Below are 15048 nucleotides of genomic sequence, written 5' to 3' on the forward strand. Positions count from 1 at the left end.
AAGATGTACATCATCATTATCCTTCAGTCCTATTTACATATCCTGAATTGTAATAATTTTCTCAATGGTAGGGGACCCTCTTTCATACAGTTACTATTGAAAGATATATCATTGCTTGATCTTGTATAGAGCTGCTTTAATATGATATTGTTAAACTACAATAAAGTTTTGTACATACTTACCTGGCAGATAATATACTTAGCTATAGTCTCCGACGTTCCGACAGAATTTCAAAATCTCGCGGCACACGCGACAGGTAGGTCAGGTGGTCTACCTTACCCGCCGCTGGGTGGCGGCGTATGAACCAATCTATCTCTCCAGCCAGATTTTTTCTCTTTCACCTGTCTCCTGAGGGGAGGCTGGGTGGGCCATTAGACGTATATATCTGCCAGGTAAGTATGTACAAAACTTTATTGTAGTTTAACAATATCATTTTTGTACATGAAACTTCCCTGCCAGATATATACTTAGCCTGATTGGCACCCTTGGTGGAGGGTAAGAGACAGCTAAAGTAATAAGGAGAGATAAGAAACAACTGATGTTGTAGGATATAAATAACCTTGGTTCTTACCTGTTCAGGCAGAAGACTTCATTGATATTATCTCTGAGTCTGCGTTGCCTGGAGAGCTACAGCTAGGACGTGACCTGATGCTGAAAGACTCTCGGATCTACCACTGGGATATGTGATCCCTTTGTGTGGGTAGAATCCAAGTCTGGATTTCCTGTTAAAGGGAGGTTCGTCCCTATCTTAAACAGGTCCTAACCACTACTACTGCAAGGAGCCACACTCATCAGACCACCTAACCAAACTACTAAAGATTAGTATTACGACCTAAAGAGATGCCTTCATGCATCCTCTTTAAGGCAACCAACAACAACAAATACAAGGGGGAAAAATTTATACTACTAAAACAGGATGAGTTCAGTCCCTGCCCCAGCACTGAATCCGTAGATACGTACGGGCCCAAGGCGAAGCATTTTTCGTAAGTGATTCTCACATCACGTAAGTAGTGGTTCGCGAACACTGACTGACATCTCCAGAATGTTGTCTCCATCAGATTTTCGCACGGACATATTCTTGTTGCAAAAGCAAGAGAAGTTGCTATGGCTCTTACTTCGTGTGCTTTCACTTTAAGAAGCCTAAGATGTTCTTCTCTGCAGGATCCGTGTGCTTCTTTGATGAGGCTTCTCAAGAAGAAGGACAATGCGTTCTTCGACAATGGACGAGTAGGGTCTTTTACTGAACACCACAGGACCTCTCGGTTGGCTTTCAGTTGCCTTTTCTTTCTTCTAAGTTAGTATTTCACCATTCTCACTGGGCAAAGAGTTCTCTCGGGTTCTTCTCCTACCAAAGAAGATAACCCACGAATCTCGAAGTTCTTGGCCATGGACTTGATGGGTTCTCATTCTTTGCAAGAAAACCAGGAAGGAAAGAGCAAATGAGAGAGTCCTCCTTAAAACCCACATTACCATCAATCGCCTGAAGCTCACTCACTCTTCTTCGTCTTTGGCGGAAGCTAGAAGCCATCAAAAAACAGAGTTCTTCGCCTGGTAAGGTCTCTGAATGAGGCTGAATTAGGGGAGGGGGTTCAAACCTAGAGGACCCAAGGAATTGAAGACTACATCCAAATTCCAGCTAGGTGTCTTAGGATACTGCATTTTTCGTTGTATTAAACGACCTAATAAGGTCCTGTAGGTCCTTATCTTCCGATAAGTTGAGGCCCCTGTGCCTGAAGACATTCGCCAACATACTACGATAGCCTTTAATCGTCGAAACGGACTAAGCCACATTCTTGTCTTAAGAATAAAAAGAAGTCTGCAATTTGATTCACAGAGGTACTGGAAGAGGAAACGTTATTCCTCTTGCACCATCTTCTGAAGACATCCCACTTCGATTGGTACACTCGTAATGTGGAAGACCTCCTCGCTCTAGCGATTGCCTTAGCAGCTGCTGACGAAAAGCCTTTCGCTCTGACCAGTTTCTGGACAGTCTGAAGCCAGTCAGACTGAGAGCGGGGAGGTTTTTGTGGTACCTGGTTGAGTGGGGCTGTCTGAGTAGATCGCTCCTTAGAGGAAGCGATCTTGGAAAATCACTAGCCATTCCAGCACCTCTGTGAACCAATCTTGTGCTGGCCAAAAGGGAGCTATCAAAGTCATCCTCGCGGAATCTGACTCTGCGAACTTTTTTTAAAGTCAACCCCAGAATCTTGAAGGGGGAAACGCGTATACATCGAGTCCTTTCCAATCGAGTAGGAGAGCGTCTATCCCTATTGCTCCTGGATCCGAGATGGGAGAGCAATACAGATCCAGTCTTTTGTTCTTTGCAGTTGCAAACAGGTCTAAGAGAGGCCTGCCCCACAACTTCCAAAGGCTCTGGCAAACATCTTGGTGCAGAGTCCACTCTGTGGGAAGGACCTGATCTTTCCTGCTGAGGAGATCTGCCCTTACATTCCTTTCTCCCTGTACGAATCTGGTGAGAAGTTTTATCCCCCTTTCTTCTGTCCACAGAAGAAGATCTCTTGCTGTTTCGTACAGAGAGAAGGAATGTGTCCCCCCCCTGTTTCCTGATGTATGCCAGAGCCGTGGTGTTGTCCGAGTTTATTTGCACAACTGCTCCTGTCACATCTGACTCGAACTCCTTCAGAGCAAGCCACACGGCTATTAGTTCTTTCCTGTTGATGTGCCAGGAAGACTGGTCCCCCATCCAGGTTCCTGACACCTCCTTGGTTCCCAGAGTCGCCCCCCAACCTGTTTCCGACGCATCGGAGAACAACACCAGGCTGGGTTTTCTGGGATTGAAGAGGCAGTCCCTGCGAGAACTTGTCGGGATCCGCCCACCATGCTAACTCCTCTTCTTGATTTGAAGAGTAATTGACAGGGAGAACTTCAAATCCTGAGAAGGACGACTCCAATTCCGATGAAGAAAGAATTGGAGCGGTCTCAGGTGCAACCTTCCTAGGGAAACAAATTGCTCCAGTGAGGAGAGCGTCCCCAGCAGACTCATCCACTCCCTCACTGTGCATACTTCTTTCCCTAAGAAGGTTGTTACTTTTTCGAGTCCCCGGGCTATCCTCTCCTGTGACGAAAAAGCCCCGAAAACTCAGAGAGTTCATCTGGATCCCCAGATAAACGCACTCTGAGCGGGAATCAGACTTGACTTCTGCAGATTGACCAGAAGTCCTAAGGAATAAGTCAAATCCAGGGTTTTCTTCAAGTCCTTCAGACAACGATCTCTGGAATTGGCCCTTATAAGCCAATCGTCGAGATAGAGCGAAATCCTCACCCCTTCCAGGTGAAGCCATTGTGCCACATTCCTCATGATGGCCGTAAAGACTTGGGGGGGCCGTGGAGAGGCCAAAACACAGGGCCCTGAATTGGAAGATTCTTCCCCCCATCATGAATCTTAGAAACTTCCTCGAGGAAGGATGGATTGGTACGTGGAAGTAAGCGTCCTGTAAGTCCAAGGACACCATCCAGTCCCCTGGACGGAGTGCTGCTAACACCGAGGCAGTGGTCTCCATCGTGAACTTCTTCTTTTCGACGAAGAAGTTCAGGGCGCTTACATCCAACACCGGTCTCCATCCTCCTGAGGATTTCGGAACTAGGAACAGGCGGTTGTAAAAGCCTGCCGAAAGATGATCTGCCACTAGTTCGATCGCCTCCTTTTCCAGCATCTGATCTACCGCTAGTCGGAGGGCTTGATTCATGATGGGGTCCCTGTATCTGGCCGTCAACTCCCTCGGGGTATTCGTCAAGGGAGGCCTCGAAGAGAACGGGATTAGATAGCCCTTCCTCAAAATTGACAGGGTCCAGGCATCTGCGTCTTTCTGGGCCCAGACTTCTGCAAACTGTAAAAGCCTGGCGCCTACAGTTGTCTGAAGGACTTGAGTCTTACTTGGGAGGTTTGATTGACTTCGTAAAAGTCCTCCCTCTTCTGTTTGGTTTCCGACCTCTGAACGAAGAGGATCTAGAGGTAGATGCCCCTCGAAAGGGTTCCTGAGAGGTCGGCTTAGCTTTCTTTGTCTTAGTCTGGAAGGTAGGGCGCGGCTTCCTTGCAGACTGTGCTAGAAGGTCCTGCGTAGCTTTGGCAGAGAGAGCCTTCGAAATGTCTTGAACCAGGTGTTTAGGAAACAGCTGTGTAGAGAGAGGGGCAAAAAGCAAAGACGATCTCTGAGCATGTGAGACCGACTTTGTTAAAAATGAGCAAAAAACTGATCTTTCTTCAAGACCCCTGCTCCAAACAGTGAAGCTATTTCGCTGGCCCCATCTCTCACCGATTTATCCATACAGGATAAGACACAATTCAAATCCTCCGGAGAAAACGTGTCCGGTCCTTGAGTTTCTTGGCTAGGACTCGAGCGACGAATCGAGAAAGTTGAAAACTTCCAAGACTCTAAAAAAATGCCTTTTAGAATGTGATCCATTTCATTCATTGCCCACGTAGTTCTGGCCGAATTCAAAGCTGATCTTCTAGTGGCGTCTACTAGTGCCGAAAAATCTGCGTCAGCTGAAGACGGAAGGCCCAGTCCCAAGGGTTCTCCTGTCTCATACCAAAATCCTGTCCTTCCTGAAAGCTTCGACGGAGGGAAGACAAACATTTGTTTTCCCCGCTTCCTCTTTAGTACGCATCCATGAACCGAAACTCTTGAGCGCTTTCTTCATAGAAAGAGTCGGCTTCATTCTCACACACGAAGATCCTTTCGTTGCTTTCGCTGTGGAGAACAACGAGTGTGAGAAGGAGGAGCAGTAGGGCTCAAAGACTCTCCGAACTCCTGAAGGAGAAGTTCTGTGAGCTTCTTGTACGAAGAAACTGTTGCCGATGTATTAGTTTCTTCCTCAGAGGCTTCCTGGTCTTCTTGAGGAGGAGAACGGGGATGAGGATCCTTATGAGAATCCTTAGATGATTCCTAGCTGGGGTACAGTGCGATGAAGGAGACAAACGTCTTGAATGAGGAAGAGATTCCAAAGTAGAAAGGCGTACAGGAGAACGACGAGTTGTAAAAGAAGGACGCTTATCCGAAAATTCTTGTCTAAACTCGCATTCTCTAGAAAGACCACGTCTATCCTAGGGAAACTACGAGAGGGAGAGCGCCTGCTAAGATCCTGTCGCCGATCGTGAGGAGAGCGGCTACTAGGCGCCGAGCGCCTATCTGTCACAGGGCGCTTAGTGGAATCCTGGCGCCTACCAAGCGGCGAAACGTTGCTAAAAATAGGGCGCCTTTCAGGAGCAGGGCGCTTTAGAGGCTCTTGATGCCTACGAAGCGGAGAGCGGCTGCTACGCTCCGAGCGCTTAAACGAAACAGGGCGTCTGCGAGATCTTGGTCCTTACCAAGGGGAGAACGTCTGTAAGGCTCTGAGCGCCTAACAGAATCAGGGCGCTTGAGGCGTTCTTGACTTCTAGCAAGAGGAGACCGATCAGGAGTAGGGAGTCTCGAGAACGAAGAGCGCCTACTAGGAGAACGAAGCAAACGAGGATCAAGGTGTCTTTCTCCAGGAGAACAGCTACTAAACGAATGACGCTTACCAGGAGCAGGGATCACCTACTAGACTCTTGATGTCTTACATGGGAGGAGCGAACTCCGTGCGATGAGCGCCTACCAGTCACGTTATCCGACGCCCGACTACAGTAGTCGGAAGGAGAAGTGCGCCTACTTTCAGCCCTACTTTCAGAAGGGCATTCCCTAGGTTCTCTGAGAAGACGAGGAGAAGAAAGAAGAGACGGAGACGACGAACCAAGTCTTCTATGACCTGAGCGACTCTCTCTTCTTGCACGAACTCTAGAAGAAGGAGAAACAGAAGGGGTCTGAGCGTCTACCCGAGGCAGGAATCCGATTTGAGGAAATATCTTCATAGTCCAAGGAGCGCCTATCCGTCGATGGCGTCTCGACACCTCCGAGCGGGAGTGGTGTTCCTCTCGTGAAATGTTACGATGAGTAGAAGAATCCTCAAAAGAAGGAGAACGCCGATTACAAGGAGAGCGCTCTTCCGACGAAACGCGCCTCGATCTCTTGATCGGGAGAGACAAATCCTTCCTTCTACGCGATCTCGATGCCAAGGAGTCCGCCAAGGCTGTGATCTGAGCTTGTAGGCCCGCTAGTACTCGAGAAGGAGTCACCCCAGGATCTTCTTCCGAAGCAAGCTCAGCGCGAGGCGCGGGAGAAGGAGGGCGATCACCGGATCTCCTAGGCTTCTTTGCTTGCAAGGCAAGCTACATCAGAAAAGTCTTCTGGGCTGGACGCTAACGTACTGAAGGGAGCCTCCGCAGCCCTCTTCAACGGGCGTGACGCCTCCTTAGAGCTCCACCACGCTTCGGCGAAGGAGAAGAGGATGACGAAAAACACTGGCGAAGAATATTCTTCTTCTTACGATCCAAGGCAGCCTGGGAGCGAACTTCAGGATCTGCCGAGGGGACGCCTGACCGGTGGGGGCTCTCCCTAGCCCTCCTGCGGCTTTCGACTTCCTCCTCCACTGGAACTGGGAGTCTGGAAGAGGTCTAGGCCTGGAGGCACTAAGGAGCCGGTCAGACGCACCCTCCACATCACTGGGTACACTGCACTTATCATCACTGACACTCTTACCTTGCTCAGTACGAAGATTCTTGTCTTCCTTAGAACACAAGGAAGCTTTTGAGGCCGCCGCCTCCGAAGACGAATCTACGGCTTCGGTGCGGGGAGCAGGAGCTGAGACCTGTGAGGAAGGTTCTGAAAACTACATTAATGTTAGTTTCATTCTCACTCATTCTCGACCTGCTCGAGCTACCTAGAAGAAGCTTTACGTACCCTATCCCTTTCAAGTTTCCTAATATAAGAAGAAAGAGCCTTATATTCATCTTCGTTCAAAACCTCACACTCTTGACACGGGTTACTAAACGAACATTCATTCCCCCTACATTTAACACAGAAAGTTGTGAGGGTCCACCGCAGCTTTCGGTAACCTCACCTTACATCCATCGGTCACACATACTCTAAACAAAACCGGAGTTTTGGAAACAGAATCAAAATCAGACATTCTACAGGAAAATCCAGCGCAAAGTCAATAACGGTCCACAATCAGCGTATGCCAAGCCAACATAGAGCGAATACGTCACCAAAATGTTCAAATCAATCTCCAGGCAAGCGAGAAATGAAGAATATATCGGAAGAAACGACAACAGTTGTTATCGCTTCAGCGACAGAAAAAAATCTGGCTGGAGAGATAGATTGGTTCATAACGCCCGCCACCCAGCGGCGGGTAAGGTAGACCACCTGACCTACCTGTCGCGTGTGCCGCGAGATTTGAAATTCTGTCGGAACGTCGGAGACTATAGCTAAGTATATATCTGGCAGGGAAGTTCATGTACAAAATGACTACATTAGTCTGCTTCAGCAGATCTCTTGCTGGTGGGGTCGGATTGTTTTTCATGATTAGGTCCCTGGTACTCTATTCTGAGTAGATGACGAGAGTTCTTGTTCTTTGTTGACTTCAGTAGGGGTCATGCTCTCCATAATTTTCTTCTGTCTTCAACCTCATGGTATCATGAGCACATTTTTGCCTCATAAAACTGCTTGATTTTTTCCTGGTGGTGAGGCTTGGGTCTCTCTTTTTGTACGACTGATCCAGCACTGTATGGACTTCCTTGTCAATTTGAGTACCGGCTATTCATGAGCATCTGGGTGACTTGGTTGAGCTCTTGGAGACCTGCCAGGATGAACAATGGGTGTAGGGCCCTTCTAACATAGGCCCTGACCGTGGTGTTCTTCTTGGAGACTAAGACATCGAGGAAAGGGAGCTGGCTGCTGTTGCTTAATTCAACCATATAATTAAGCAAATTGCACTGCTGGAACATGTGCCAAACGAATTCAACCTCATCCTCATGGTCTGCTTGCACAAAAATGTCATTGATGTATCTTGCATATTTGTGGGGTTCGCCTGCAAAGACACCCTCCACCATGCCCGTTCGGAAGTCTGCAAACAAGACAATTGAGAGGAGAGCCCATTGCAACACTGTCCTTCTGTCAGAACATTTGGCCTTGCGTGGAGAAACGGGCCTTCTTCATACATATCTCGACGAGGCCCGTAGGGATACTTCTGGTATGTTCAGTGTGGGTGTAAGGACGTTCCCGTAGATGTGGTCCATGACGATATCAATGGTTCCGTCGACAGTAACATTCATAAATAGGGATTCTACGTCCAAGGAGGCGATAGTACCTGTCCCTGTGGAGTCTCGGATTTCTTCAAGGCTGTATCGGCTTGGAACATAGGGTATCAAAATGTGGTTGAGGTGCTTGGCCAGTCCATATATGGGGGGGTTTGTGATTAGCTGATGATGGGGGAGAAGGGTTTTACATTCTTTTGCATCTTTGTTGCCGTACAGGTAACCAAGGCGCTAGTCCCTGATGATAGTAGCTGCATTGACACTGCTAATGATTTCATTAGCTTCTTTCTTGATTTCTTCTGTGCTGTCAGACAAAGTGGCATCCAGTTTCTTCCTGACTGCCATGCTGGTAAGATGTGCCACTGCCCTTCCTATTGAAGCCAGTGTTTTCTCCTCTTTTTGTCTATTTTCTCTTTGGTTTGATTTCCTGTATTGTGAAATAGTGCAATTTTGTGTTTGCACTAGTTTTGCTTTTGAAAATGCAAATCCAAAACTCATTTAAGCCACCCAATCCTATGGCAGCTCATCAAACTGTAATAAAAGTATACCAGTTGTAATTGACCTTCTATGGTTAAAAAAAAAAACATATAACTCCACAAAACATTAAAAAACAGGGGTAACAATGCTTTCTATATGCTTCTCAGAAGTCTATTTGTTAGAAAAAAGTTATACCTGAAATGTATATCAGGATGCAAAGGCAAAAGTCTCCTAATAGGTACTTTGAATTTTAGAAGGGTTAAGCTTCATGTACTAAAGTTTATTTCACTCATGAATATGTGCCCACCTTGTTCAAGGATTCTGTAATCACAGATCTAAGGTGCAAGGAAGGAACAATAGCCAAAAGCATAGCACCATTGGCATAAGCAATCAAGTTTTCTGTCCAGTCCTTGCCACATATCTGTGCCTATACTTTTGACTGTAATTCACTTATGCAGTAATTTTCCAGTATCTAAAGTAAATATATAGTATATAATAATGAACTATGTAATTGTTTTTTTTTTATTATAATTTTTCTTTATCTACTATTTTAAATAATGGTTTTTACACTTAATTCAGAGGTCTCATTGTGTTTAATCCCAGCAAGCGGAGTTCTTAGATACTCGTTTGTCTATTCTCTCTCTCTCTCTCTCTCTCCTTTTTTTTTTTCTTTTAATTATCTTCTAAGAAGGGTGGTTAGGTGGGCTGAACCCAGGGCACTTACCTCCCTCTAGGTGTAAGTCTTGCAAAACTTATATGGAAACCTGTGCTTTCACTGGTTGCTAATATTATGAGGTGAATCTGTCAAACAATACCAAGGCAGAATTCTGGTGCAGTAGCCAGGACATCAAAATTTCTCAAGAACATGCTAGGTGCCCCTTTTGAACCATGTCCTATTAGTGGCGCTTCGGCTTCTCCTGGCACAACCAGAACTGTGAGATTTAGGGAGACGAGCATTAATATCAGTGATTAATAATCACATGGACAGTATTCACTCGGTTAAATAAATTTGAAAGTAAAGCTGCACAGCAAGAGACAAAATGTAATGCATTGCATGTTTATCACTAACAAGTGCATATTATGGTTGATACTCTACTTACCTGTAGTCACTTGAAAGCAAGATGTTGCAGTATGAGGCAAAACAATATTTTGCTTCTAAATGGAATATCCTTTGTACCTAGTTGCCATCAATAAAACACTTCCCCTGAGTGTAATTTTATTATAATAAGTCTTATAATACAACCTTTTGTATTTACAGCATAATTTACAATAAGTAGCAGGGCTAGATTTCCCACAACTTACTTATAAAAACGACGATATTTAATAGTTTACTTTCTTGCACGCCAACATTTACTGTTAAAAATACGCTCTAAGTACGAACTCGTTGATATCATACTTTTAAATAGCAGACTATTTATGCAAAATGTTAGGCATCTGCTACATTTACTCTCTGGGCAATCAAATTACTTCCTCCATGAAATTTTACAGTTTCTTTCATACTCTTGAACCATGATTCAACCTTCGTATTATTTTTGAGGTCCTCGAAAGCGTCACATCCTTCAACAGCTGTCAGTACTCCATAAACTGCTAGATCTGACAAATTAGGCTCATCACCACCCATGAACTTGGTGCCTTTCTTCTTCAAAGCCTTTAACCATACATTCACTTCTTCATAGAAGGACTCTCTTACATCATCTTTTAACTGATGCCTGAAAATTAAAATTAATTAATGATGCCATACATGAAAAATAGTTTTTAAAAATGCTTTTAATTAAAATGCACTCGAAAGGAAAAAAAAATTTCTTTTTTGAAAGACACCAGGATCTTTTACAATTCAATGATATCTCATAGCATTTCCTTAGATGTCTGGCGCCCACACTTTTATTTTTTTTTACCTTAAACGCCGAAGCGGTAAAAATAAAAAACTCCCCCGAATGCCGGAGCCGGTTTTGAGTGAGCGCGGAAGCGGAAAAAATAATTTTTTCAAAAAATCACAGCGCGCTTAGTTTTGAAGATTAAGAGTTCATTTTTGGCTCCTTTTTTTGTCATTGCCTGAAGTTTAGTATGCAATCATTAGAAATGAAAAATAATATAATTATCATATGTAAATAATGCGATATATGGTAGCAAAAAAAAGAAAATTCATACATAATTGTATTAAAATCACGCTGTGCAAAAAACGGTAAAAGCTAACGAGTTTTTTTTTTTTCCGTTGTATTGTACACTAAATTGCAATCATTTTGGTATATAATACATTGTAAAACAATAAAAGCAACACCGGAAAAATATTATCACAAAATGATGTACGAATTCGTAACGTGCGGACGTAAAAAAGTTTTTTTTCAAAAATTCATAGTAAATCTAAATATTGTTCTAGAGACTTCCAATTTGTTTCAAAATGAATACAAATGATTGAATATTATGATACTGTAAGAGTTTTAGCTTACAATTGCAGTTTTTGACCATTTCCGACGAGTTAAAAATGACCAAATGTCAAAATTTTTTTATTAATTTTTTTTATATGCAATTATTTTGGAAATTAGAAAAGCTACAACCTTCAAATATTTTTCCTTTTATTCTACATGAAATTGCACACATATTCATATATAAAACTCTATGAAATGCCTAATATGAAACAGAGCAAATTTTCCGAGAATGCGATGTACGCAATTCGCGATTTATGGCGGAGAATCCGCGCGGGGAGGGAAGGAAAGTTTTTTTCATAAATTCACCATAAATCGAAATATTGTGCTAGAGACTTCTAATTTGTTGCAAAATGAAGGTAAATGATTGAATATTACTAAAATATAAGTGTTTTAGCTTACAATTGCGTTTTTCAACCATTTCGGTAGAGTCAAAGTTGACCGAACGTGGTTTTTTTTCTATTTATCGTGATTTATATGCAAATATTTCGAAAATGAGAAAAGCTACAACCTTCAATTATTTTTTGTTGTATTCTACATGAAATTGAGCACATTTTCATATATAAAACTTAATGTAACGGCTAATTTAAAATGGTATGGTGCAAACTACCACAATCGCACGTATGATTTTTTTGGAAGAGTTACCGCGCGGACGTAAAGAAAATGTTATTTTTATCATAAATTCACCATAAATCTAAATATTGTGCTAGAGACTTCCAATTTGTTACAAAATGAAGGTAAATGATTGAATATTACTAATATAAGAGTTTTAGCTTACAATTGCGTTTTTCGACCATTTCGGTAGAGTCAAAATTGACCAAAGGTTGAAAATTTGTCACTTATCATTTTTTATATGAAAATATTTCAAAGCTGATAAAAGCTACAACCATGGGTTGTTTTTAGTTGTATTGTGCATGAAATTGCGCACATTTCCATATATAAAACTTTATGTAACGGCTAATTTTAAAATGGTGCAAACATTACCACAATCGCATGTATGATTTTTTTCGGAAGAGTTACCGCGTGGACGTAAGGAAAAAGTTTTTTCATAAATTCACCATAAATCGAAATATTGTGCTAGACTTCCAATTTGTTGCAAAATTAAGGTAAATAGTTGAATATTACTACAATATAAGCGTTTTAGCTTACAATTGCGTTTTTCGACCATTTCGGTAGAGTCAAGGTTGAAATTTTGGCACTTATCGTTATTTATATAGAAATATTTCATAACTGATAAAAGTTACAATCATGAGTAATTTTTTGTTGTATTCTAAATGAAATTGCGCACATTTTCATATGTAATACTCCATGTAACGGATAATTTAAAACGGTGCAAAATTTATGTGAAAGTGACGAATTTTTTGAGATGTCACTGATACTTTTTAGTGCGAGAAAGAAATTCCGCGCTTGCGCGCCTGCGTAACGATTGTAAAAAACAAAACAACAACCCGTGATCCGTGAACTCCCAGCATCTCCCAAGGCGCGTGATTCAAAAGTTTTCGGCTGGTAGGCCTATAAGTATTTTTCCGCGAATTTAAAAAAAAACCTTTTTGAGTCGACGTATGGTACGTCCATTCGGCAATCGGGGGAGATTTTGACTCGATGTTTAATACGTCCATTCGGCGTTTAAGGGTTAACATGATTAATTGCAAGAAAATCCTGGTGTCTCAAACAATTTATTTTCCACTTTTTAGTGATTTTATTAAAAGGATTTTTTTTTTAATAAAACTTTATTTTATACTTTTTAGTGTTGACAGTAACTAACCAATTTATTACTGTAGCTAACAAAATTGATACTGTTGAGCCAAATAAGGTTATTTACAGAGTCAAAGAACTAATGGAAAGTAAGAGGAGTTTCAAACAAATCCTGAGACACTGGGAGAGGTCACTGCTGACCTGATCATGTAAGGTACCTAACTTAACCCTCTTACGCCGATTGGACGTATTAAACGTCGAGTCAAAATGTCTCCCGTATGCCGATTGGACGTATCATACGTCGCCTCAAAAAAGTTTTTTTAAAATTGCGCGGAAAAATACTTATAGGCCTACCAGCCGAAAACTTTTGTATCACGCGCCTTGGGGATGCTGGGAGTTCACGAGTCAAGGCGTTGTTTTGTTTACAATCGCTATGCAGGCGCGCAAGCGCGAATTTCTTTCTTAACGCACTAAAAAAAAAAGTATCAGTGACACATCTCGGATATTATTTCGTCACTTTGACATAATTTTTGCACCATTTTAAATTATCCTTTACATGAAGTATTATATATGAAAATGTGCGCAATTTCATGTAAAATACAACAAAAAAAATACTCATGATTGTACTTTTTTATCAGTTTTGAAATATTTTTCATATAAATAACGATAAGTGCAAAAATTTCAACCTTCGGTCAACTTTGACTCTACAGAAATGGTCGAGAAACGCAATTGTAAGCTAGAATTCTTATATTATAGTAATATTCAATTATTTGCCTCAATTTTGCAACAAATTGGACGTCTCTAGCACAATATTTCGATTTATGGTGAATTTATGAAAAAACTTTTTCCTTACGTTCGTGCGATAACTCTTCCGATAAATTTTTTTTGTGCGATTGTCCTAATGTTTGCACCCTTTTAAATTTGCCGTTACATAAAGTTTTATATATGGAAATGTGCGCAATTTCATGCACAATACAACAAAAACAACCCATGGTTGAAGCTTTTATCAGTTTTGAAATATTTTCATATAAATAAATTTAAGTGCAAAAATTTCAACTTTCGGTCAACTTTGACTCTACCGAAATGGTCGAAAAACGCAATTGTAAGCTAAAACTTTTATATTCTAGTAATATGCAATCATTTACCTTCATTTTGCAACGACATGGAAGTCTCTAGCATAATATTTCGATTTATGGTGAATTTATGAAAACAAAAAAAAAATTACGTTCGCGCGGTAACTCTTCCGAAAAAATCAGAATTTTTTGTGCGATTGTCGAAATGTTTGCACCATTTAAATTAGCTGTTACATAAAGTTTTTATATATGAAATGTGCGCAATTTCATGTAGAATACAACTAAAAATGATTGAAGGTTGTAGCTTCTCTCTTTTTTTGAAATATTTGCATATAAATCACGATAAATAGAAAAAAAACCACGTTCGGTCAAATTTGACTCTACCGAAATAGTTGAAAAAACGCAATTGTAAGCTAAAACTCTTACGGCCTAGTAATATTCCGTCATTTTTCTCATTTTGAAACAAATTTGAAGTCTCTAAAACAATATTGTGATTTATGGTGAATTTTGAAAAATATATTTACCTTCACTCGCTCGCCGATTTGCGGCCGCAAGTCTCCGAAATACGTACATCGCATTATCCTAATATTTGCTCCTTTTCATATTAGCCTTTTTATAGAGTTTCATATATCAAAATGTGCGCAAATTCATGAAGAATACAATAAAAAATAATTGAAGGTTGTAGCTTTTTCCATCTTCGAAATATGTGCATATAAAAAAATATTATATATTAAAATTTCGACATTCGGTCAAATTTAACTCGTCCGAAATGGTCGAAATCTGCAATTCTAATCTAAAAACTCTTACAGTATCGTAATATTCAATCATTTGTCTTAATTTTGAAACAAATTGGAAGTCTCTAGAAACATTATTTAGAATTACGGTGAATTTTTGAAAATAACATTTTTTTACGTCCGCACGTTACGAATTCGTACATCATTTTCTGATAATATTTTTCCGGTGTTGCTTTTATTGTTTTACTATGTATTATATATCAAAAGGATTGCAATTTAGTGTACAATACAACGAAAAAAAAGTAACTCGTTAGCTTTGACCGTTTTTTGCACAGCGTGATTTGAATACAATTATCTATGAATTTTTTTTTTCGCTACCATATATTGCATTATTTACATATGATAATGATATTATTTTTCATTTCTGATGAAGTTGCATACTAAACTTCAGGCAATGAACAAAAATGAGCCAAAAATGAACTCTTAATCTTCAAAACTAAGCGCGCTGTGAT

General features: G+C 41.2%; 1 protein-coding gene across 1 annotated transcript in view; it reads right to left on the reverse strand.

Moving 5' to 3' along the window:
- Nucleotides 1-9814: 9814 nt before the first annotated feature.
- LOC135217531 (prostaglandin E synthase 2-like) overlaps nt 9815-15048 on the reverse strand; it is a 33290-nt gene continuing 28056 nt past the window's right edge. Inside the window, exon 4 of the mRNA XM_064253497.1 lies at nt 9815-10320. Within this exon, the coding sequence (XP_064109567.1) occupies nt 10038-10320 (283 nt within the window). The 3' untranslated portion in view covers nt 9815-10037. The remainder of the gene's footprint in view (nt 10321-15048) is intronic.

This window comes from Macrobrachium nipponense, chromosome 7, assembly GCF_015104395.2.
Source record: "Macrobrachium nipponense isolate FS-2020 chromosome 7, ASM1510439v2, whole genome shotgun sequence".
NCBI lineage: Eukaryota > Metazoa > Arthropoda > Malacostraca > Decapoda > Palaemonidae > Macrobrachium > Macrobrachium nipponense.